Source organism: Danio rerio, chromosome 8 (assembly GCF_052040795.2).
Source record: "Danio rerio strain M-AB ecotype USA chromosome 8, GRCz13ab, whole genome shotgun sequence".
Classification (NCBI taxonomy): domain Eukaryota; kingdom Metazoa; phylum Chordata; class Actinopteri; order Cypriniformes; family Danionidae; genus Danio; species Danio rerio.
Window position 1 is genome coordinate 58,567,501 of NC_141028.1, and position 25,703 is coordinate 58,593,203.

Sequence of the window (25,703 nt, forward strand, 5' to 3'; positions counted from 1 at the left end):
TTTATTTATACATTTATACGCCTTTTTTTTTTAGGTGAGGGAATGGAAGTTTTGAGTGAGTTCCCCCACTTTTTTCCCTAGGACTTCAATAAGTCAAAGTACAGGTCTAGACTTAATGATGATCATCTTCAAGCCATACTGAGGGTCTCAACTGCTTCCGCTCTAAAGCCAAATGTGGTTCAGATTTGTGAGAAGAAGCGCTGTCAAGTCTCTGGCAGCAAGAAGTAGGCAAAAGATGCCATGTTCAGAAGAACTGTTCATAATCTTCACTCAATGTTAATGTTCAGGACACTTCATGTTCAGAAGAAATAATTAAAACTGGTAATAATGACATTTGAGGACTTTTTTTTGTGAAATCCCTTATGCGGCCCAGCCTCACCCAGACTTTGCCTCCTGCGGCCCCCAGGTAAATTGAGTTTGAGACCCCTGCCTTAAAGAATTCAGTAAATCCAATGAATCATTTATTCAGTGTATTGCCTATTAAGTGTATTCAGCTATTGCCTTAGCTCTAAATTTGTCCCACCTCTCTATGTCTCACAGGTGTTTTTATGGAGCGACCTCATAATCTGCACAGCACTGCAGACTTCACAAGCTCTACCTCAGGGAACCATCCCACAATTCCCTCCAACCAGTCCAAACCAGCATCCAACAGCAGCGCACAGACGCTCGCAGGTTTGTTTTTTTCTGCTCAGCCGGGAGGAACGGGGCTGGAAAAACACTGACACCTGTTTTATCATAGCTTTGATGCTTACTGCTGGAGAAAGCAGGTCATACCAGCGTACGGGTTGTCAACCAGTTTCAGCATATGGTTAATCTGCTCGCCCAGGTGTAGCTGTAAGCAGGTCAGCCCATATACAGGTAAAGGCAGAACTATTAGCCCTTATGTGTATATTTTCCCCCAATTTCTGTTTAATGGAAAGAAGATTTGTTTCAACACATTTCTAAACATAATAGTTTTAGTATTACATACATAATATTTGACTAGATAGTTTTCAAGATACTAGTGTTCAGCTTAAAGTGACATTTAAAGGCTTAACTAGGTTAAAGTTAGTGTAATTAGTAGGGATGTAACGGTATCAGAATTTCACGGTACGGTAATGCCTCGGTATGAATGTCACGGTACGGTATTTATTGAATCATTTACAGGAAAAAACAAAACTTATGAAAATACTCCAAAAAAGTGCCAAAAGTGTCAATGACATACAAATTAGCCATTTATCTGTAAGCTTTGAAACAGGAACTTCAATTTTAATAACAAAAAAATATTAAACCATGTAAAAAAATAAAGTTTCAATTTAGTATTGTTGAAAACTCATCACATTCAACATTTAATCACCCACTCACTTAGATAGAGATGGGTTTAAAGGAAAATTATCATATAACTATAATCTGGTAAAAGCTGGTATCTCTGGGCATTTACAATGTCCCCTGCAACAGAAAAAAACCCTCTCATTTGGGACTGAGGTTTCTGGGACAAGAGAGATATGACTTGACCCAGGTTGACAGCAGTGGGTAACGTTGTGCTTTGTCTTTCCCCCACTTGAGAGGACAAACCATGAGTGAGATAGAGGTCTCATGTCTGCATCAATCTGAACAGTGTGCTGTGTTTCTGCAGTCCCCATGACTGATTAGTCGTATTCCCCAACTTGCAGGCACGTGCACACACAGTGCTTAACCTGTGCAGTGCACATGCCCTTTTAGTCTTGGATAGAAAGTTCCCTTCCAAAATGATCAAATGTGCCCCCGCGATGCGACATACCCTCCGTCCCCGCTTTACAGTACGCGCGCGACAACACAGCTGATAAGAACTCGCGCGACAACACGGCTATTCAGTACGCGCGCGACAACACAGCTGATAAGAACTCGCGCGACAACACCGCTATTCAGTACACGCGCGACAACACAGCTGATAAGAACTCGCGCGACAACACCACTATTCAGTACGCGCGCGACAACACAGCTGATAAGAACTCGCGCGACAACACCACTATTCAGTACGCGCGCGACAACACAGCTGATAAGAACTCGCGCGACAACACCACTATTCAGTACACGCGCGACAACACAGCTGATAAGAACTCGCGCGACAACACCGCTATTCAGAACGCGCGCGACAACACAGCTGATAAGAACTCGCGCGACAACACCGCTATTCAGTACGCGCGCGACAACACAGCTGATAAGAACTCGCGCGACAACACGGCTATTCAGTACGCGCGCGACAACACAGCTGATAAGAACTCGCGCGACAACACCGCTATTCAGTACACGCGCGACAACACAGCTGATAAGAACTCGCGCGACAACACCACTATTCAGTACACGCGCGACAACACAGCTGATAAGAACTCGCGCGACAACACCACTATTCAGTACGCGCGCGACAACACAGCTGATAAGAACTCGCGCGACAACACCACTATTCAGTACACGCGCGACAACACAGCTGATAAGAACTCGCGCGACAACACCGCTATTCAGAACGCGCGCGACAACACAGCTGATAAGAACTCGCGCGACAACACCGCTATTCAGTACGCGCGCGACAACACAGCTGATAAGAACTCGCGCGACAACACCACTATTCAGTACGCGCGCGGCGACAACACCCGCTTTAGGGTTTTCCAGCTCTTTTTGATCCCCGCTTCTAGCAGCACACTCCATTTCCGCATTACTGGATCTGTAGCAACAACAGACCGCAAGGGATGATGGTCAAGCATGGGCTGATGGGAATTGTAGTTTCCGGTACCTCCCGTTCGCTTCATTCGCCTGAGCAAATTTTCTCCGAAGACCTATAGTTTTACCGAGTCATGCGACTACGGTAATATCGAAAAAAATTAATATTGCGGTATGACAGTATTTACAATACCGTTACATCCCTAGTAATTAGGCAAGTCACTGTATACCGATGGTTTGTTCTGTAGACTATTGAAAACAAATATTGCTTAAGGGGGATAATAATATTATGTCATCTCATCTAATTTTCTTCCACTTTTCTGGGGTCAAGTCATGAGGGCAGCAGTCTTAGGAGAGAATCCCCAGGCTTCCTCTTGCCCAGACACTTCTTTAAGCTCCTCCGGGGGGATCCCAAGGTGACCATAGGGGACAGTAGGAACATAAATTGACCGTTAAATCGAGAGCTTTGCCTTTCAGCTCAGCTCTTTCTTTACCCCAACCAACCGGTACATCGACCGCATAACTGCTGCCACTGTACCGATCCGCCTTTCAATCTTACGTTCCATCCTTCCCTCACTAGAGAACAAAACCCCAAGATACTTGAACTTCTCCACCTGGAGTAAACACTTTACTCCAACCAGGAAATGGCAAACCACCTTTTTCCGGTGGAGCACCATGGCCTCGGACTTGGAGGTGCTGATTTTTACTCCCAGCCACGTCACACTGGGCAGCAAACCACCCCAGTACATGCTGAAGGTCCATGTTTGATGAAGCCAACAGAACAACATAGTCTGCGAATTTCAGAGATGAAATCCTGTGGTCGCAGAAATAGATCTCCTTCAGCCCAAGGCTGCACTTTGAAATTCTGTCCATAAAATTATGAACAGAAATTGTGACAAAGGGCAGCCCTGCCGGACACGCACTGGAAACAAGGCTGACTTATTGCCGGCAATGCGAACCAGACTCCTACTCTGTTCATACAGGAACGAGACAGCCCTTAGCAGAGTGCCTCTGACCTCATACTCCCAGAGCTAAGTCCACAGAGTGCCACAAGGGACACGATCGACTGCTTTCTCCAAGTCCACAAAACACAAGTGGACTGGTTGGACATACTTCCATGAACTCTAGAGCACCCTGCTAAGAGTATAGAGCTAGTCCAGTGTACCACGGCCTGGACAAAAACCACATTGTTCCTCCTGTATCCTAGGTTCAACCATCAGCCGGATCCTCCGCTCCAGTACCCTGAAATAGACTTTCCCAGAGAGGCTGAGGAGTGTGATTCCCCTATAGTCGGCGGATCGGGGAAACCCAGGACATGCTGGAGGGATTATGGGCCCTATCATACACCCGGCGCAGTGTGGCGCAATGTGGCGCAATAGTCTTTTGCTAGTTTCAGCTTGGCGCAAGAGTCGTTTTGAGGCGTTGCGCTACGCTGTTTAAATAGCAAATGCATTAGCGCTCATTTGTGCGCCCATAGGCGTTCTGGTCTAAAAACGAAGGCGTTCTGAGGCGGACCGCTGGCGCGTTGCTATTTTGAGAAACTAAAATAGATTTTTCATTAGACCAAAACAAACCCGGTCTAAACTCCAGCGCAGAGTTGCACCTCGCTTACACACTGCTTAATACACACAAGAGAGCAATAGGCAAATATCTTCACATATGAACAAAATTAAATATTAAGGATATATATAGGATATAATAAGAATAGATATAGGATATAAATATAAATGAATAAAATATTACAAAACATATTATTTTCTAGCCTACATAAATATAAAAAATCACTGCTTTTATGTCTTCTTCATCTCGGGAGGCTTTTTCAGTTCATTCATAACAATTTGCTTTTGTATAATGTTATTATTATTAGCAGTATTATTTATTATATCCATATTTATATTTGTTTTATTAAAAACAAGCTTAGATTTGCCCACCTGCAGGTTTTAGACCATATGGGGCACAGCATGTGTTTTAGGATATAACTCAGGTTTTTGACCACACTTGGTCATTATTGTTCATTTATTCATTTGCTGGAGATTATAACTGAATTTAGAAATAGTTTTGAAACTAATATTTGCGCTTAACAAACGCAATTATTTATTTATAGACTAATTGATGTCTGTGCGTAAAGGTTTCCCTATCCAAGAGTGAAAGTGAAAGTAGATCCATTATCTCTCATTCTCACGCAGTAGATGCTCTGTTTAACAGTTTTCTGTTAACTGTTAACTGTTTGCTTGTGAAATGCTCAGTTTTTCCACTTAGACTTACTTTGCATCCTGTAAATAGCGAATGCGTTTATGGAGCGACGCAGCTGGCTCTTAAAGGGAATAGGAGATGAGACTCTGATTGGTTTATTCTCAAAACACACCTATAACTCATTAAGAAAATAAACTCAACCCTTTTAGACCATGCGCCGCGGCGCAAAGCGCATTTTTCCGTCCGTAAATTAGCAAAAATGCGTTCTGACACGCCCTGAAAGCGTTTGCGCCCTGCGTTTTGCGCTCTGCGCATGGACCATCAAAATAGAGCCCTAAGTCTTCTGGCTGGCCTGGGAACACCTCGGGATCTCCCTGGAGGAGCTGGAGGATGTGTCTGGGGAGAGGGGAGTCTGGAGTTCTCTCTAAGACTGCTGCCTCCGCGAACCAGCCCCAGAAAAGTGGACAAAAATGACATGAGATGAGATGAGATGAGATGAAATTCACAGGAAGGCTAATAATAATTGTGACTGTGGATATAGTCTAGCAAAGTGGTTCTCAGTTCAGTTTTTGACCAGCAGCTCTTATCCATCATCCAGGTCCTTTACCGCCCCCAACGAGTAAGAGCTATGCTGGTTGTGCTTCCCTGCATATTAAAGTGCCCCTATTGGGCCTTTTTGGATATTACCTTTAATGTAGTGACTAATAGAGCAGTTTTTTGAAGTTGTGCAGTTTCAAAGATCAAAGTGCAGATGGATGAAGTTGTTTTATCCTAAAAGACTGAAGTGATGCACAACTACCTGAAATGAGATGTCAGTAATTCCAGTCTCATTCCTACACAAACCCATGTACAGTACTGTAGGCTTGAATTAAATTTGCTCACAAACAACAGTTTACAATAAGGTTTCATTGGTTAATTTATTTACTAACATGAACTAATAATGAACAATACTTGTACAGCATTTATTAATGATAGTTAAACGTTTACTAATGCATTATTAAAATATGTGAGTTATTGAATATGTGAGGAAATTACAATTATTTATCATCTGAATAAATAAGCTTTCTATTGATCTATGAGTTTTGTCCATTTGCAATATCTTTGCTGTGCCGTTTGATCAATATAATGCACATTTTCTGAAAATAGATGAAATAATCATTTTGTTTACACTTTATTTTGGTGTCCTCGTCACAGTTGTAACTATTCATTTAACTACTGATTAATATGAATGAATTACATTAGAATGGTGCTTGGGTTTGCAGTTACTTAAGTGTAACTATGTATAATTTAGTGTGATTTCTATAGTAAGTACAGGGATCATGATTATCAAGGACAACTTAAAAGAAAGTTTAAATGGTTTTATTTAAAACGTAAATCAAATCAATTTCTCTCTGACATATTAAATACTTATATAGAACCTGACACCGCAGTTTCAGTATATGGTATTACACCACAGTCCTTCTGTTTTAATAAAACTAAGAAAAATGTAACAATCGCCTTTGCTAGCTTTTAGCTTTTAGTTTTAGCTTTTAGTTTCCGGAGGTACCGGAAACTACAATTCCCATCAGCCCAGGCTTGGCCATAATCCCTTGCGGTCTGTTGTCGCTACAGATCCAGTAATGCGGAAATGGAGTGTGCTGCTAGAAGCGGGGATCAAAAAGAGCTGGAAAACTCTAAAGCGGGTGTTGTCGCCGCGCGCGTACTGAATAGTGATGTTGTCGCGCGAGTTCTTATCAGCTGTGTTGTCGCACGCGTTCTGAATAGTGATGTTGTCGCGCGAGTTCTTATCAGCTGTGTTGTCGCGCGCGTTCTGAATAGTGGTGTTGTCGCGCGAGTTCTTATCAGTTGTGTTGTCGCGCGCGTTCTGAATAGCGGTGTTGTCGCGCGAGTTCTTATCAGCTGTGTTGTCGCGCGAGTTCTTATCAGCTGTGTTGTCGCGCGCGTACTGTAAAGCGGGGACGGAGGGTATGTCGCGTCGCGGGGGCACTTTTGATCATTTTTGAAGGGAACTTTCTATCCAAGACTAAAAAGGGCATGTGCACTGCACAGGTTGAGCACTGTGTGTGCACGTGCCTGCAAGTTGGGGAATACGACTAATCAGTCATGGGGACTGCAGAAACACAGCACACTGTTCAGATTGATGCAGACATGAGACCTCTATCTCACTCATGGCTTGTCCTCTCAAGTGGGGGAAAGACAAAGCACAACGTTCCCCACTGCTGTCAACCTGGGCCAAGTCATATCTCTCTTGTCCCAGAAACCTCAGTCCCAAATGAGAGGGTTTTTTCTGTTGCAGGGGACATTGTAAATACCCAGAGATACCAGCTTTTACCAGATTATATTTATATGATAATTTTCCTTTAAACCCATCTCTATCTAAGTGAGTGAGTGATTAAATGTTGAATGTGATGAGTTTTCAACAATACTAAATTGAAACTTTATTTTTTTACATGGTTTAATATTTTTTTGTTATTAAAATTGAAGTTCCTGTTTCAAAGCTTACAGATAGATGGCTAATTTGTATGTCATTGACACTTTTGGCACTTTTTTGGAGTATTTAAGTTTTGTTTTTTCCTGTAAATGATTCAATAAATACCGTACCGTGACATTCATACCGAGGTATTACCGTACTGATACCGTTACATCCCTAATATATATATATATATATATATATATATATATATATATATATATATATATATATATATATATATATATATATATATACAGAGAGAGCCATCTGAAAAAAAAAGTGTCCTTCTGAATCAAATCAGCAGGATGCCTGACTTTAACTGCAGTTCGGCAGTTTGACTTTGACTCATGAACATTTCATTCATGCCGCCGTGAGAAACTTTGGTATTAAACGCAAATAAGGAGTAAGGACTGGTTTGAGTGTTATGGAATTTATTAACGCATGCCAAATTTAAAAAAAAACTTCCACATTATGCTATGTGTGTGTGTTCGTGTGTGTGTGTGTGTTCGTGTGTGTGTGTGTGAGTCTGTCCTTTACTGACTGCCGCTTGTGTGGATCTTGTCGGATATATAGTTTGATTGCGGTGTTTACTTCAATAATGCCACTAATGTCTGCAAACTCCACATGTCTTAATTCCATTTCTGTTTAGTTCATTTCTGACTTAAGTCGGATTAAGGTGATCAAAAATCAAGCTTATGCAGGCCTAAAGACATACCTGCCAACACTCCTGTTTTTCCCGGGAGTGTCCCATATTTCAGACCCATCTCCCGTTCTGTCTTACGGAAAACTCCCGTAATTTACAGCCCCCACCCCCAACGTACAGTTCACAACACCCCCACCCCCCAATGTACAGTTTGCGAATCAGCCCCCCCCCCACACACACACACAAACACATATACCCCGCTCTTCAGTTTGCGAATCCCCATCCACTGTACATTTCGCGAATCATCTCCCCCCAACTCTTCAGTTCGCGAATCATTCCCCCCCTGGGTCCTTCAGTTCGCGAATCAAATCCCCCCTAACGCTCTTCAGTTCACAACCATACCCCCCACCCCTACACACCCACCGCTCCTGATTTCGCAGACCACTCCAACCACCCCCTATCTAGTCAAATATTATTTACTGTCATCATGGTAAAGATAACATTAATCAGTTGTTAGAAATGAGTTATTAAAACTGTTATGTTTAGAAATGTGTTACTGTATGTGTTAAAATATTTTTGTAAATATTTATGTAAATATTTTAGTTAAACAGAAATTGTGAACACAATATGCAGGAAGGCTAATAATCCAGGATATATAAGTCTTTTACTTGATATTATTATTTATTTTTATTTTATTTTAATATTATTTATATTCTGTTAAAGAGCCTAAATGTATATGACGGGTTGTGTTTTTTGTCTAAAAATAAATAAATAAATAAAAGCTATTTGTAGCCTACTGCATGTTTCACATCTAAGATGTTCAATAAAAAGTAGGTCAAACCAAATCTTCCAGACTCCAAACTTTGCAGCAGTAGTATATCTGCGGTGCTGAATTGACCCTGATGAGTTCAGCGCTGTGATTGTGATTCTGCAGGTGGGCTGCTGACTGTCTATGTGTTCAAACTGGAGATGGGCTCCGCCGTTCCTCTTTATCGGTATTCACTAAGTGCCAGTGTACCTGCACCCTGGCAGGCTTCATCGGCTGCACACGGAGACGTGCCATCCTTTCAGGTCTGTGCTAACACACTCATTTACACACATTCATTAACACACGTGACACATCCTGAATTTAATTATATTCCTGAATATGATTTTATTTGATATGTGGAAAAAGGGATGCAGGATGGTAGCTTAGATTCAAAGGACAGTATGCTATTTATCACCACTAGAGGGTGTATATTCACAATGAACAAAAGAGTAGGTTGAAAGACTGAAAATGAGTGCGCTGAAGCAATTGTTGATGGCAGACATGCGCAGCACAAAACAAAAGTAGTGAATATATATGTTTTACTTTATATATATAACATATATAAATATATAACATGGTTCCACTGGTTTTTGGATATGTTAATGAAAAAATCGTACATATTGTGCATTTAATAAAGTAGAATTAAATTCATTATGAACAACAAACGTCATAGCAGTGTTACTTACAGTAGATCAGTGGTTTTCGCGGATGAATCACTGAGTAATGAAAGAAAAAATGAATAAGATTTTACTCACTTGATGCGTACGATAACACCGTTGTGATCAGCATTGGCTGTTCTCTAAAACCTACGATCAAATCGCTGTGCTTAGAATGTTTACTTTAGTGCACCGCGTCATCAGCTGATAAAACAATTCAATTGACGCAAAAATAGAGAAAGAGGAAAGTGGTGCTTACAGAGCAGATACGTGGTCTCCAATCCTTGGGCCATAAACCGACACCGGTCTATAGATCAATCGGTACGGGGCCGCACAAAAAAAAAAATCATTAATTCCGTTTTATTTATAATCTGAGTCTGAACGATTTAACCATTTATTTTGAAAAATGACCATTTTCTCTTGTTCTCGGTCACTTGAGTGCCAAAATTCAACCCACAGGCTAGCAAAATGAGTACTGCAGCACGACGCGCTTGTGTATTCCAGGTGTCCCCAGTTGAAAACATCTTAACTATTCAGAATGCCGCACCACGAGTCACCTGACAAGAACCGACTGATCTGTATGATTTAGTATGGAATATAATTTCGTTAATTGAATATGACTCCGCCTCGTTTTCGAACTGTTTAGTGATGTAGAATCTTAATTTGGCCAACTGTGCTACTTTATTTCAATACTGGTGATTATGGTGGTACTTGGAGAGACAATTTTTGGTGGTACTTGGTGAAAAAAGTTTGAGAACCACTGCAGTAGATAATTTAAATAAAATGTATAATATTTCTACTTACCTTTAATTAGTTTTTATTTACCCTTTAGTTTCTAGCATTTAGTTTAGTCAAGTAATGAAGTTGTGTAACCCGAAAGAACTAAGATTCAGAAGATTTTTTACTTTTTGTTATTCCAAATTTATTTTATTTTATTTTATTTTATTTTTTATTTATTTTTTTTATTTTTTTTTTATTTTCTATCCATATCCATTATTGATTTTACACCAACTAAATTGTTATTGCCTGACCCTAACAAAACACACACACACACACATTGGTATTGGTGGTTTACGAGGACTCTCCTTAGGCGTAATTATTTTGTACTGTAAAAAACACTTATAATATGGCCTTACCCTACTCCAAACCCAACCATCACACTCTCAAAAAATGACATGTGCTGCTTTTCTTCAAATTGCTTAGTTCAGATGAGGTAAAACAACACGATTCTTGACTTTTCTGGGGATGACTTAATTGTTTTATGTTCAGTCCACTTACTAATAAGCCAACTTAATTCCTTCATGTCATCCCAACACAAATCAATTGCGTAGAACCCAGTATTTGTTACAGTGCAGGAAACCTGTGGCAAATTGTGAAGGTGAAAAGACCTGCACAGGCTCATTGTGAAAAAGTAGCCCTACATACATTTCTGGAGATCGGTAATTATGTAGCCAGAGGAACATACGGCTGCATTTCATCTTTAATACGAGTGCTATGGGGTGGTATGGCGCCGTTCTTTTTTGTGCTTACCCCTGTGTGGACAGCTATTCTGCTGTTACCAGTTTGTTCAGTGGCTCGCCGTGTACGTCGGAGTATTTGAGACGTAGATCAAAGTTGACCATGACGATAAGGTTAGGGTCCGGCGAATAGCGGTTCCAGAACAACAAAAGCCAAATAATTAAATAAACAAGTAATTAACAGGGTGAGAATATGGTGAGATCGGAAAATGTGGTAAAAATCAGGTTTTCTTTTTCTGGATTGCTTTTGAAAACACGGTCTGTTGGGTTTAGGAAAGCGCGATGGGCGGGTCAATCGGTGCTTTGAAAAACACTCGTTTGGGTTTAGGGAAGGAGGAGGGTAGGTCAGTCGATCGGTCAGTCAGTCGACAATGGCGTTTGGTAAATTTACGTGGGAAGAGTAGGCGCGAATGACACTTGCGAGAGAAATTTGCAACTCAGGCTCAGTCTGAAAACGTACCGCTATATACATTTCTGGAGAGCGCTAAATATATCCCAGAAGCTACGTTTTTTTTTTTTTTTTTTTTTGCAGTTTTTGTTGTGAATCCATCAGAGGCCGCTGTGTTCGCTTTTTGAAATCTCAAATTTCTCTCGTGAGTGCCATTTGCGCCTGCTCGTGTAAATCCACTAGGGGCCACTGTCGCCTGACTGTCGACTGACTGAATGACTGACCAATCGACTGACCAACCCTCCTCCTTCTCTAAACCCAACCAATAGTGTTTTCAAAAGCACAGATTGACCACTCTTTGTCCACTGAACAAACGTAACAGCTGGAAAGCCGTCAATATGGAAGTAAGCGGTCAGCTGGTAAGCGCGAAAAGGAACGTCGTCATACCACCCCGTAGCGTTTGTTTTAAAGACAAAATGCAGCCATACGCACTTCTGGCGTAACTGACGCACTTCTCCAGAAATGAATATAGGAATACTTTTCGGAATGAGCCTTTGTTGGAAATTTGAGATCTCAAAAAGCGTACACCGCAACCTGTTGCAGCTCAAAAACGCAGCTCCTGAAACGTATTTAGCGCTCTCCAGAAATGTATATAGGGCTGCGTAATCAGAATAAGCCTGGGTTAGAAAAGACCCTGTTAAGCATGATTTTAAACCGTTTTGAATTACGAGGACACAAGGCATTAAGGGTGTCACGATCCTCCAAATCCTTGATTGGATTTCATTTTCGATTCTAAAGGCACGATTCGATTCGATTTTCGATTATGAATAATTAATTAATTAATGACCAATTAATTATTTGTAGCCTACCGTTTAAACTATCTGACCTGCATGGTCTTTATTTTACCCATAAACAAATCATACAGTAAATGAATAAAGGCAAGATACACACATAATCACCACCTGTCAATCACTTTTTCTGCGGGACTCGTGAATAGGCAGTGATCTGTGTCGTTATAATCGCGTCTGTAAAAAAAGACGCACAACCAACAGGAACCAGCCAACAGTATCTGAGGTGTTCGCTAAAATGACTAAGTACAAGTGAGTGAAAGATTGAAGCAGTCCTCTGACTGCCTGGACCTGCTGTCTCGAGCGCATGGCTGTGTGTGTCTGTGTGTGTGTGGTCACGTAATGTGCATTTTCAGCGGTAGAGAGGAAGGAGGGCTGCTCAGAAATGCTACACGCCACTGTGGATGTCAAATCGTTGTCATTCTAAAATGCCATTTAAAAACAAAGACAGTGTAAACAGGGCCTGAGTGTGTACTTTTCGCGAGCGGATTTGCAACGGGGGCGGGCGGAGGATCGCGATGCCGGTGTTGTCTATCGGACGAACCCTAATACGTACATAGCAGAGCTTTGCAAAACTGTGTTTTTTTTTGTCGACAACACAAACGTTGTCAACATAACTCACTGGAAATCCAAAATGCTTCCACACCGGCGACTTCATTGAAAGAGGAGAGGGTTTAAGTTCTGTCGACGGGTCTCCTGCTTCTGTACTTCAACAAGCCTGTTTTTTTCCCGCTTGGCAAGCCAAACTGACGTGACATGGGGGCGTGGCAGCATCGACGATTCTATTTTTTGATTCGATAATCGAAATTGAGCATAAATTTCGATAATCGAAATCGTGACACCCCTACAAGGCATGTCCTCATAAACCACCTCAGCATTGTAATACCCAGGTCATATCCATGTCACTAAACCAAAAACTACACACACACACACGTCTGCCAGTTTAAAATAGCTTGTTAAGCAAAGAAAAAGAAACAATAGTTTAAACCAAACAAACAGCTGTGATGAGCCGTTTCCTGCCTACATAATTACGCTTGGCAAATGTGTTTTTCACATTGCTTAATATTATCACTACACAGACAAAAACCGATACCACCTGTGTGCTAATGCATCCTAGAAAAAAAGAAGAAGCTTTCAATGTACACAATCTATCGCAAAGCTGTGGAATTCCATCATCCTGAGTGTAATGTGTCTGTGTGTGGCGTCTACTCATATCACCTCAGCACGCTTCAGTTGCCCTTATAGCCCCATTCTATCTGAGCTGACAAAAAAGCTGATCGATGTGTTGTCACGGTAACAGGCCTACAGCAGTCCCCATAGCAACTTCAGCACGCGGATGAGCGTGTGTGTGTCTCACGCCTATCACCCGCGGCCCCGCTGGATGCTGACGCTGCGCTCGTGTGACGGCAGCCGACGCTGGATTGCAGAGTTCGAGTTTTACGTGGCTTCGGTGGAGCAGCAGCGCAGCAGGCGAGTTCGTGTGTGTGTGTGTGTGCTGAAGACTGATGAGCCGTGACTGATTGAAATCATTTTTATTGCCTCTTCACTGTGCAACATTTAACCCAGTGTGTGTCTGAGTTTGACATCAGGATGTCTGAAAGTGAGCTGGAAATTGATGTGCTGTTTGTGTCAGGAAGCTGTATTTTATGGAGACGGATCAGTCTCAAAAATACTACAAGTCAACCCAATAATATCCAGCTGCAGGCCCGCAGAACCACACACGTTTTAGGCACACACAATCTAGGACACACAATCTAGGCAAACCATATATGGTTACGACGGATGTTAATGTTATTAACGCCTTTAACGTCTTTTTGAACATCGTCATCGATATATTTTGATATATATGATTAATACATATTGTACAGAATAAACATAAGTGTTTACTTTACTTTATTTCACAAATATTGCGATCGAGACGGCCGAATGGGGAGCATTGTTTCCGATCGCCATTCAATATATAATAGACTGAACAGTTTTAAATCAGTCATCATAGCTGATCAGTCATTATTATCTGACAATAATATAGCAGATACTTGTTTGCTGGCCTTGCTGAACGATCTTATTTGGACAGGTTTAGTTTAAATAATTCATTAATTTTTGATAAAGGAAATAATAGCAAGTTAATATAGGCAATAATACATGATATGTAATAAAAAATCGTTTTACATGTAACAAATGTATAACACTATATTAATATTTTACTCAAGCGATTTAATAGTGTTTATTTATTTGTTTAACTTTCTAATAATCTTTTAATTAATGATTTCCTACATTTAATACTGTAGTAATTTATAGTAAGCAATAAATTGTAGTAAGCAAAATTTAGCCATAGGAACAAATTAACTATTAATAATAAAAAAATAAAAAAAAATATATATATATATATATATATATATATATATATATATATATATATATATATATATATATATATATATATATATATATAGTTTGGTAAAAGATAGCAGTTTATATATAAACTTATTATAATCAGATAATCAGTTAACAATATATATATTGTTTAAATGATTAACTATAGTAGGCTAATTTATTTTAAAGTGACATTATTGTTTGCTTTTTATATTTTACAACAAAGTGATTTTAACCAAGTATGATAATATTAAGATCTTGAATTAATTTATTACACTTAATCCAACAATTACACGGTCTATGATTTGTTTGTGTATGTGGACACATGAATAAAGTCATAAATGTCTTTAACCAATTATTTTTATTTACATAGGCTAATTTGAGTTCAGAAACTGCAGAGATGTTAAAATGATCGTAACGATATAATAATAATAATAATAATAATAATAATAATAATAATGACTGAAATGGGAAACCATACTTGTAAAATTCAATAGGTGGCGACCATATATGGTTTGCCTAAATCGTGTGTCCTAGATTGTGTGTGCCTAAAACGTGTGTGCTGCGGGCCTGCAGCTGGATATATCTCAGTCAACTTGGGACAGTATGGAAAACGCAAATACAAAGAGAAAGTAGTGATTTAGAAATTTACTTGTACTTGTATTTCATTGCAGACAGCATGAGCACAAAATATTTCATGTTTTGTCTGGTCAACTTCATTTCATTTGTAAATAAATCCCTGTCATTCAGACCTGCAACACACTCCAAAACAAGCTGGGACGGGAGCAGCTTAGGGCAGTAATCAGGTAAACTGGTTAAATAACGATGTGATTTGAAACAGGTGATGTCAACAGGTGATTATAATTATGATTTGGTACAAAAGCAGCACCCAAGAAAGGAGTCCTTTAGGAGCAAAGATGGCCGAGGATCACCATTTTGCAAACAAATATGTGAGAAAAAGATTCAAATGTTTACATAATGTTCCTCAAATTTTGGACATTTCACCTTCAACAGTGCATAACATCATTTCAAGAGTTCACACTTAGCTGCTGATTGATTAAAAAGCTTGTTTGGCATGCTGTCCCGTGAGAGAGCCCTGAGCTCTTAAGATCCTCGAGCTTGGGGCTCCCTCCCATTTGCAAGGCGAGAGGGGAGTTTGAGCTCAGGTAGATCTGGAGAACTCCCCTGCTGTAGTAGCTAATGAACAGATAGTGATCGCTCTTAGGAGATAACTACTTACTAGGAGCATGTCTATGGTGCCGATTTGGATTAGTCAATTAACTGGTTGGATGGTGGGAGGAAGCCGGGGAACTCGGGGGAAAGCCACGTGAGCAAGGGGAGAACGTGTAAGCTCTGCACAGAAACCTTGGCTGGCTTGGTAAGGACTAGAACCAGTGACGTTCTTGCTGTGAGGCAACAGTGCTAACCACTGGGCCACCGTGCCACCCATCTAGGAAAGGAGGAGGAGTAGGGGTGGAAGGGGGGATTCTTCAAAACGAAGACGGCTGAAATATGGAACTTGGAGTATTTATAGTGGCTTAGGAATCATCTGATTGGTGAATCATGAATTGAATAACGCGGAGCCGGCTGCAAGCAATCCTAAGCCCGTGATCCTCTCGAAATACATGCACATACATGCACAGCACAATTCAAATTCTCAAAATCCAATTTGTAAATTGAAAACACAATTCATAAATACGACACACACTTTGTCAGCTCACAAGTAAAAATCATAAATATTTTCACAAAAAAAATAGATTTGTGTATTTTTTTTTATTAGAATATGCAAAAATCATACAAATACAAGAAAACATCAACAAATAACAAATACAAAACAACAAAAAGCAACAACAACAACAACAATATAGTCAGGTACTGGTATGTGCGTGAGTGTGCGTGTGCGTGTGTGAGTGTGTGTGTGCATGAAAAGGTAACTTGGTGGACAGGTCAGAGTACATACATAAGGAACAATAACAGTCAATAAATGAAGCAAGTGTCACAGATATAATAAAACATATAGAAAGAAACCAGTCAGAGAAAGGGAGTAACAACAATGCTTATTAATGTATGATAGTAAAAATGAAAGTAAAAAAAAAGGACAACAGTAATTAACTGACAGTATAACTGACAATAATAATAATAAATCACAAGTGCTACACCAACTACTACTACAGAAAGTTACTTATATTACAACTACTACTGCTTCTACTATAGCCACAACCATGACTATTACTACTACAATGTCTTCTAATACTGAAACTACTACAACGACTACTACTACTGATACTACTATAGAGTTTGCTACAACTAATACAACAACGTCTACTGCTACTACTACAACCACAATCACTTCTACTACATCTACATCAACAACATCTACTACTGATATTACTACACCAACAATGACTACTACTACTACTATAACAACCACACCATTACTACTTCTGCTGCTACTATACCAATGACATCTACTACTACATGAACTTCTACTTCAATAATCTCCATAACAATTACTCAATAACAATCGATACTATTACAATGACTACTACTTTAACTACTACTACTACTACTACTACTACCGCTACAACTACAACAACTGCAACCTTAATAATGATAATGGTATAAATACTTGTAATAATGATAATGAAAAGATAACAGGACAAGTCAGAACAGTAATAATAATAATGATAACAAAAAGTAAAAGTAATACCATTTATGACAAAGGCGTCGAGCTGAGGGGAGGATGGGAAATCAGGGAGAGGACAAGTAATAATAATAATAATAATAATAAATAATAATAGTAGTAAGTAGAAGGGGAAAGGTTTGTGTATTTTCGAATCATGTTCAGAATTTATAAATTGTGTTAATTTTACGAATTGAAATAAAATAATGAATGAAGTTTTGTTAATGTTTAATTTTTGAGACTGATCTGGCTCCATTGTATTTTTTTGCAGCACTCGATCCAACCTAAGCTCATTCTGGAAACGTAGCCCCGCGGACGTTTCTGGAGACCGCGATTTACGTGGCCGGAGGTACGTAAAGGCCGCGTTTGTTTTTTTTCGAACGAACGCTGCGGGGCGGTGTGGCGCCGCTCCGCCCCTCCTCTTCGCGCTCGCCGGCCGACGGCTCGCCTCCGAGTGAAGGGCTTTCCCGACGCAATCAGTCTGTCCGCCTAGCTCACAGCGTTGCGTCGGCGGAGTGGAGGCCCCGGACGAGGAGGAGGAGGAGCCGGCCACGGTGGACGACGACTGGGATCGAGTCCGGGGAACAGCAGGTTCCAGAAATCAGGTAAGACAAAAAACGGAATCCGAAAAATAAGGGCGAGAACGCGGCGGATCCGAAAACGCGGTCGAAATCGAAGACGAGGCCTTTTGCTTTTTTTTATTATTTTTTTCCGATCCGGCGGCTTTTCGCACGAGAACGGCGCGGGCCCGAGAGGCGCCCGCCCGAGACGCAAAAAAGCGCGCACAGCGGCCTCTCGCGGATCCTCGAAAACAAAAAAACGCTCGAATACGTACCTCCCGGGACGTAAATCGCGGTCCGCAGAAACATCCGCGGGGCTACGTTTCCACAATGAGCCCGGGTTGACACAATCAGTCTGTATTCCAGTCGTGTGTGTGAAGGATTTACACTCAACCCAAATCTGTGTTATTGCCAGACCCTAACAACACACACATACACATTGGTATTGATATTTTACGAGGACTGTCCATAAGTAAAATGCATTTTATACTGTAAAAAACACTTATTATATGGTCTTACTCTACTCTTACCTCTAAACCCAAACATCACACACTCAAAAAGCTTTTTTAAGGGGAGACAACTTTATTGTTTTATGTTTGTCTGTGTTTGTGTCAGAAAGCTGTATTTTGCGCAGCACACGATCAGTCCGTATCCCAGTCGTGTGTGTGAAGGGCCACCGGGTTGTGTGTTCAGCTCTGGACCTGATGGACCCACTCAGGGCAGTTTCTACGCACCGCTACCTGCTGGTATATGCTTTTCTTTTTAAAGCTATTTAAACCTATACACTACCTGACAAAAGTCTTGTCGTTGAAACTATTTGTAAGAGCAACAAATAATGACTTGACTTCTAGTTGATCATGTGGAAAAGTGGCAGAAGGTCGATTTTTTCTGATGAATCATCTGTTGATCTGCATCCCAATCATCACCAATACTGCAGAAGACCTATTGGAACCTGCGTGGACCAAAATTCTCACAGAAATCAGTCAAGCTTGGTGAAGGGAAAATCATGGTTTGGGGTTACATTCAGTATTGGGGAGTGTGAGAGATCTGCAGAGTGGATGATCAACATCAACAGCCTGAGGTATCAAGACATTTGTGCTGCCCATTACATTACAAACCACAGAAGAGGGACAATTCTCCAGCAGGATAGCGCTCCTTCTTTAACTTCAGCCTCCACATCAAAGCTCCTGAAAGCAAAGAAGGTCAAGGCGCTCCAGGATTGGCCAGCCTAGTCACCAGACATGAACATTATTAAGCATGTCTGGGGTCAAATGAAGGAGGAGGCATTGAAGATGAATCTAAAGAGTCTTGAACTCTTGGAGTCCTGCAAGAACGCTTTCTTTGCCCTTCCAGATGACTTTAATAAGTGAGTCACTCACAAATGTATGGAGAGATAGGTAGAGGAAGAGCCCTTACTGAGAAGCTTACAGGGGAACAGAAGTTTACGGAAGAAGAGCCTATTGAGGAGTTTAAGAAAGAAGAGCGTCATTGAGGAGCCAGTGGAGGAAGAGTCTCGTTGATTTACTGATGGAGGAAGAATCCTTGGTGGAGGACATAGAAGAAGACCATGGAGGAGTTGATGGAAGAAAGAGGTAATGAAGCAGCTGCTGGAAAAAGGAGCTGGTAGAAAAAGATCGAATGGAGGAGCTGGTGGAGGAAGAGCCAACAGTGGAGCTGATTGGAAATGAGACCATGGAAGAGCTGGTGAAGGAAGAGAGTATAGACAAGCCATATGAAGACCCTATTGTGTACATGACAGGGAGCGAAGCCATTGTGGAGACTTTCTTGATCAAGGGTGGGTAAACTCAGTCCTGGAGGACCGGTGTCATGCAGAGTTTTACTCCAACACTAATCAACCACACCAGAACATGCTATGCGGTGTCTTCAAGATCACTAGAAGGCTATAGGTGTGTTTGAGTATGGTTGGAGGTAAACTCTGCAGGACACCGACCCTCCAGGACTAAGTTTGCACACCCCTGTTCTAGATGCTTAGGCTGGGCAGAACTGGGGGAAAACAAACTGCACTGCTGAAAAATCCAGCTCAAACCAGCCTAGGATGGTTGACTGGTTTTCGCTGGTCGACCAACCTGGTTTTAGAGGGGTTTTGGCCACTTCCAGGCAGGTTTCCAGCCTGGTTTTAGCTGGACAAGCTGGGAGATGACCAGTTAAACCAGCTATGTCCAGCTTAAACCAGAATGGTCAAGGTGGTTTTAGATGGTTTTATCTGGTCATTTTCCAGCCTGACCAGTTAAGACCAGGCTGGAAATGACTGGAAACCAGCCTTAAACTCTGCAGGACACTGACCCTCCAGGACCAAGTTTGCACACCCCTGTTCTAGATGCTTTAGCCTCCTTTCCACTGCACATGACAAACGACAAGCGGCTGACCGGAAGTCATTCATTTCCAATGGAGAGCAGTCCGGGAGCTGCGTTGAGTTCTAATCATCTCCGTATGCGGAAAATTCGGATCCGAATTGAGCTGCGGATCCGTTGAAATATTTGAACTCCTGCGACTAGACCGCATGCGACCTGCCGACCGGATATGATGTATTCCAGTGTTGTCCAAGCAGATCCGTGCACGCGAGATGAGAAATAGGACTTAATTTGGTATTTTTTAATTATAAAAAGTCTATATTAAAATAAAAAACTTTTCTGTTTATAAATGTAAGTAAGAAAGTAATAAAAAAATATATATTTTAATGTTTTCTCCACATTCCCTTTAATATTTTAGCGGTCTATGAGTTTCTAGTATTCATTCATTTATCCATTAAAATATGTAGGCTCTTGCTTTTGCCCTCCTTTATTTCGGACACCGTGAGAATCAGCTTCTCCCCTATGGTGCAAGACAACACTGAAAATACTGTGCGGCGTATTCTGTCAGTCGTGTCCAAATGTCGTGTGTAGTGGAAAGGCAGCTTTAGGCTGGGCAGAACTGGGGAAAAACAAGGTGCCCTGCTGAAAAATCCAGCTTAAACCAGCCTAGGGTGGTTGGCTGGTTTTAGTTGGCCAACCAGCCTGGTTTTAGAGGGGTTTTGGCCACTTCCAGGCGGGTTTTCAGCCATTTCCAGCCTGGTTTTAGCCGGACAAGCTCTGACTTTCCAGCCTGACCAGCTAAGACCAGGCTAGAAATGACTGGAAACCAGCCTGGAAGTGGCCAAAACCCCTCCAAAACCAGGCTGGTCGACCAACTAAAACCAGCCAACCATTCTAGGCTGGTTTAAGCTGGAATTTTCAGCAGGGTGGAGCAAGGGGTGTGCTTATTTTTCACAAGGGCCAACCCATGAGGGACTTTAAAGTAACTGATGTTGGATTTTTAGAGATCTGTTTATACATTGTGTGAGAAAAACGTATCTGACAACAAATGTTTTCCACATTGTCAACTATTGTCAGCTTTTTTTTCCTTCGCTGGTAAGGTTATTCTCTTGTACATCTGCTCAGCTCCTGCCCAGGTGAAGATCTCCAGGACATCAGGCTTCAACCCCTGCAGTGGAGGTAAATGTGGGAAGCCAGCCGTGCGCCCTCTAGTGGATACCGGAGCCATGGTGTTTGTGGTTTTCGGCATACTGGGGGTGAACCGCACTCAACGCTTAGACAACCATGTTATTGGAGACCTGGTAAGAAGCAATTGAAAATGAGCTCAGAAAGTCACTTGGTAAATATGTTTGGGAATATTCATAATCAATATAATCAAACTTTGCTGAAAAAATAGGCATGCAATTTACTAAATTCCCTCTATTGTCTGATTTATATTTTATACTGTAATTTTAGGGTGCTTTCACACCTGGGAATCGATTCAGTTGTTCTGAAACAGAGATTACAATTGTTACATTGTTGCTCTTTGCTCTTGGAGCGGTTCGCTTTTTACATTGCAAAGTTTCTAATCGGACCAAAATAGCTAAAACAAGTCACGTGCGAGTAAACTCTGCTCACATTGGTCAGAGTGTCAGGGTTTATTTTGCAGAGGTGGTGGTTTGGTGGTGATTGACAGGGTGCGCGCGCGATGTGTCTGAGGAGAGATGCGGTGGGGAGGGGTTAGAAGGCGACGTAGCCTATTTGAGGACCGGGAGGAAGACGCGAGATTACCGGGAGATCATCACTCGTTTGCGGGCATCCGGAGACTCGCGAAACTTCCCACCATACTCATAATTCTCTCTTCATATAGCCGTAAGCCTATTACATATCCATAAAACACTGTGATATAACCGCGCTCGGATTGGATCGCTTTCTCACTGCAATCGAACCGCTCCAGGGTTCGTTTCAATCGAGCCGAGACCACCTCAATCAAGCGATCTCGGAGCGATAACTTTGGCGCGGAACAGAGCGCGATTGCCCTGTTCACATATGCCAAACGAACCGCGCTAACTGGGCAAACGAGACACGTTCCGAAACAAAAGTGTAGGTGTGAAAGCACCCTTAGTATATACCCTCAAATATATATTTAGTAGAACTGTAAAGACAGCTAGGGATTTATTACATTTTGTTAATTTTTTATGAAGAATTACTGGTCACACTTTACAATAAGGTTCATTAGTTAATGTTAATTAATGCATTTATTAACATGAACAATACATCTACTACTGTATTTATTCATGTTAATAAACGTTAGTTAATGAAAATACAGTAGTTCATTATTAGTTCATGTTAACTCATGGTGCATTAACTAATGTTAACAAGCATGGACTTGGATGTTAATAATGCATTAGTAAATGTTCAATTATGATTAATAAAAGCTGTACATGTGTTGTTCATGATTAGTTCATGTTAGTAAATGCATTAACTAATGAACCTTATTGTAAAGTGTTACCGAATTACTTTTGTTTTGTCAGCAATATTTCAAAATAAACATATACTTTAATTTTCTGAAAAGTAAAATTCCATAATGTGAATATCAAATATAATCAATCATTTTTATTAGTACAGATCTTTGATCATAAAATGAGATATCATTATACTAAGATGCTTTACTGGGAACAAATAAAGGTGCTGTATGTACGTTTTTGACTCTTCTAAAGCAAGAAAAGGCCTCATTTTGATGCGCTCCCAATCTGTGCACTGTACATTGATTGTTTTCTTTTGAAGCTGATTTATGAATTATTAATGCACTGATTTGTTGACGTTCCTCCTCCTCAAAGGGCAATGTGATCTATGACCCAGACTTTGATGTTTTTAATGAGATCGGCCACTTGTGCAAGCTGTGCAAAGTCATCAGTGCCAACACCAACTTGGTGAAGCCTGGAGGAGCTCAGTGTTTGCCATCAGGTGAGCAAGAATCATTCATTCATTCCTTTTCCTTTGTCTTAGTCCATTATTTACACAGCAGAATGAACCGTCTACTATTCCAGCATATGTTTTATGCAGCGGATGCCCTTCCAGCCGCAACCCAGTATCGGGAAACACCCATACACACTTATATTTGCACACAGACACTATGGTTAATTTCGTTTACCCAATTCACCTATAGCGCATGTGTTTGGACTGTGAGGGAAACCGGAGCACCCATTGAGCCACTGAGAATTTAGGAATTTGTAATGTTGCCATTTCTTTTCACAACACTTAAAAGGTGTTTAGGGATTGAAGACACAAGTGACAAAGTATTTCAGGTGTAATTTTGTCTCATTCTTCCTGCAAACAAGTCTGCAGGTGACCAACAGTACAGGGTCTTCATTGTCACATTTTACACTTCAAAATGCGCCACACATTCTGTATTGGAGACAGATCAGGACTGCAGGCAGACCAGTCAAGTACCTGTATCTCCTTCTTCCACAACCAGGACTTATAATATGTTATGCGTGCAGAATGTGGTTTTGCCTTGTCTTGTTGAAATATGCATGAGCGTCCCTAAAACCCTGCTGACCACTGAGCCACCATGCCGCCCGAGCTAGAATCAGATAAATAATAATAACAATAATAATAATTCATTTTCTTTTCGGCTTAGTCCCTTTATTAATCTGGGGTCCCCACAGTGGAATGAACCGCCAACTTATCCAGCATAAGTTCTACGCAGCGGATGCCCTTCCAGCTGCAACCCATCACTGGGAAACATACATACACACTCATTCACACACATACAATACAGACAATTTAGCTTACCCAATTCACCTATAGCGCATGTGACTTGTGGGGGAAACCGGAGCACCCGGAGGAAACCCGCGCCAACGCAGGAAGAACATGCAAACTTTACACTGACCCAGCCACGGCTCGAACCAGCGACCTTCTTGCTGTGAGGCGATTGTGCTACCCACTGCGCCACTGTGCTCCCAATAATAATAATAACCATTATTTTTATATAGCGCCTTTAAAAGTAGCATCTTAAGGCACTTTACAGACATATAAAATGTGCAGCAGTAAAACATACTCAGAATAATGAATAATAATAATAAATAAAAGCCTGTTTAGCCTATTATAGTTGGTAAGTTTCAGCCTGTCTTGTCTCTTTCAGGTAACAGCCTCACATCCATTCTGCCCTTACTTCATCCCGAGTGTCACTCTCTCCCTGAGCCCAATCTCTTGCCTGGACAGCTGTCCCATGGTGCAGTGGGCCTGCAGGGCGGCAGGGTACACTGGATCTCTATGGCATTTGAATCCGTGAGTTCATTATAGCATTTCAATAGTTCAGTCAAACAAACTATTTTCATGGTGAAGAGAGTGTGACATTGTGACATCTTTCAGCATTTTCATAACAAAAAAAAATGCAAACTACAAAAATGTAAATATTATTTAGTTTCTTTTGAATTTGGCTCTTTTTAAGAAAAAATATTTCATATTATTAAATATTATAGACCTTTTTCTTGGAACGCAAAGTTACCCATGATGCGCAAGGAGAATGCGAAGAACTTCCGGTCGGCAGCTGATGCGTGTAAACAGTCACATTTGGACAGCTTTGAAACGATAGTTTTAATCTATTTTACCTGCTTTTATCCTCTTTGAACTAATACTGTTGTCCATCAGCAGCATCTCCTGGACTGATCATGTAAAGAAATGCGATCTAATAGGATGGAAAACAGCTGCTGTGAGGCGTTTCCCCCTCGTTGTCAGACGGCATCTTCTGCAGTTTAAATGAAGCCTCGTCATCGCTAAAGTCAACATTTTCTCTTTATTTCAAATATATAACCAGCCCAAACTAATGTAGTTCACCAAAATGTTTGACACACACACGTAGCCTGTACTGTGCCACTGACACACTGATTTAATAACTGTGACAACGTGAAAATATAGGCTAGTGTCATTTCCAAATGACAGAGAAACACAAACCGTGGAAAAAACACAACACACGAAATAAAACACAAACGGCTCGCGATTAGAATGAACAGCAAATCAGCAGCAGAGCATCAATAACAGAATTTTATTGGTCATTTTTGTAAATTCCATGACTTTCATACCTGTTAAGTTTCATGCCAGTACTCTGGTTTGCTCTCTCTCTCTCTCTCTCTCTCTCTCTCTCTCTCTCTCTCTCTCTCTCTCTCTCTCTCTCTGTGTGCGTGTGTGTGTGTGTGTGTGTGTGTGTGTTAAAGAGCCGCTGAGCTAACAGCTGACAGGCAGGGAACGCACACACACACTGTATTTCTGACGGCAGACACGTGAACTAGAAGAACGTTTTTCTCGTATTTCTGACGCGCTTGAACCACATGTGACAGATTATAAGGGCTTTAACAGACACATTTCTATGTTGTGTGTCACAAAAACACTCTGTTATCCATTAAAAACGTCATTGAAACCCATTTTCGGAGCGCAAATTACCAGTTGAACACGCTGTAAACGGAAGTTTTTAGCATTCTACCGGAAGACGCTGGTCGCTATGGCGCCCTCCATGCAGCAGCCATGAAAAAGGTCTATATAACATATGAATTTGGTTGTACTCATTTTGGACTGTTATCATAAGCAGTGTT

General features: G+C 41.1%; 1 protein-coding gene across 2 annotated transcripts in view; it reads left to right on the plus strand.

Annotated features, from left to right (window-relative positions):
- disp3 (dispatched RND transporter family member 3) overlaps positions 1-25,703 on the plus strand; it is a 107,077-nt gene that overhangs the window by 65,949 nt on the left and 15,425 nt on the right. For both annotated transcript variants that reach the window (XR_015498420.1, XM_087265375.1), the window contains exons 11-17: positions 541-672; positions 8,920-9,056; positions 13,503-13,672; positions 18,434-18,564; positions 21,256-21,431; positions 22,950-23,076; positions 24,257-24,402. Coding sequence is in view for 1 of the 2 variants with exons in the window: in XM_087265375.1 (XP_087121501.1) it covers positions 541-672; positions 8,920-9,056; positions 13,503-13,672; positions 18,434-18,564; positions 21,256-21,431; positions 22,950-23,076; positions 24,257-24,402 (1,019 nt within the window). In the remaining variant the exon portion in view is untranslated. The remainder of the gene's footprint in view (positions 1-540; positions 673-8,919; positions 9,057-13,502; positions 13,673-18,433; positions 18,565-21,255; positions 21,432-22,949; positions 23,077-24,256; positions 24,403-25,703) is intronic.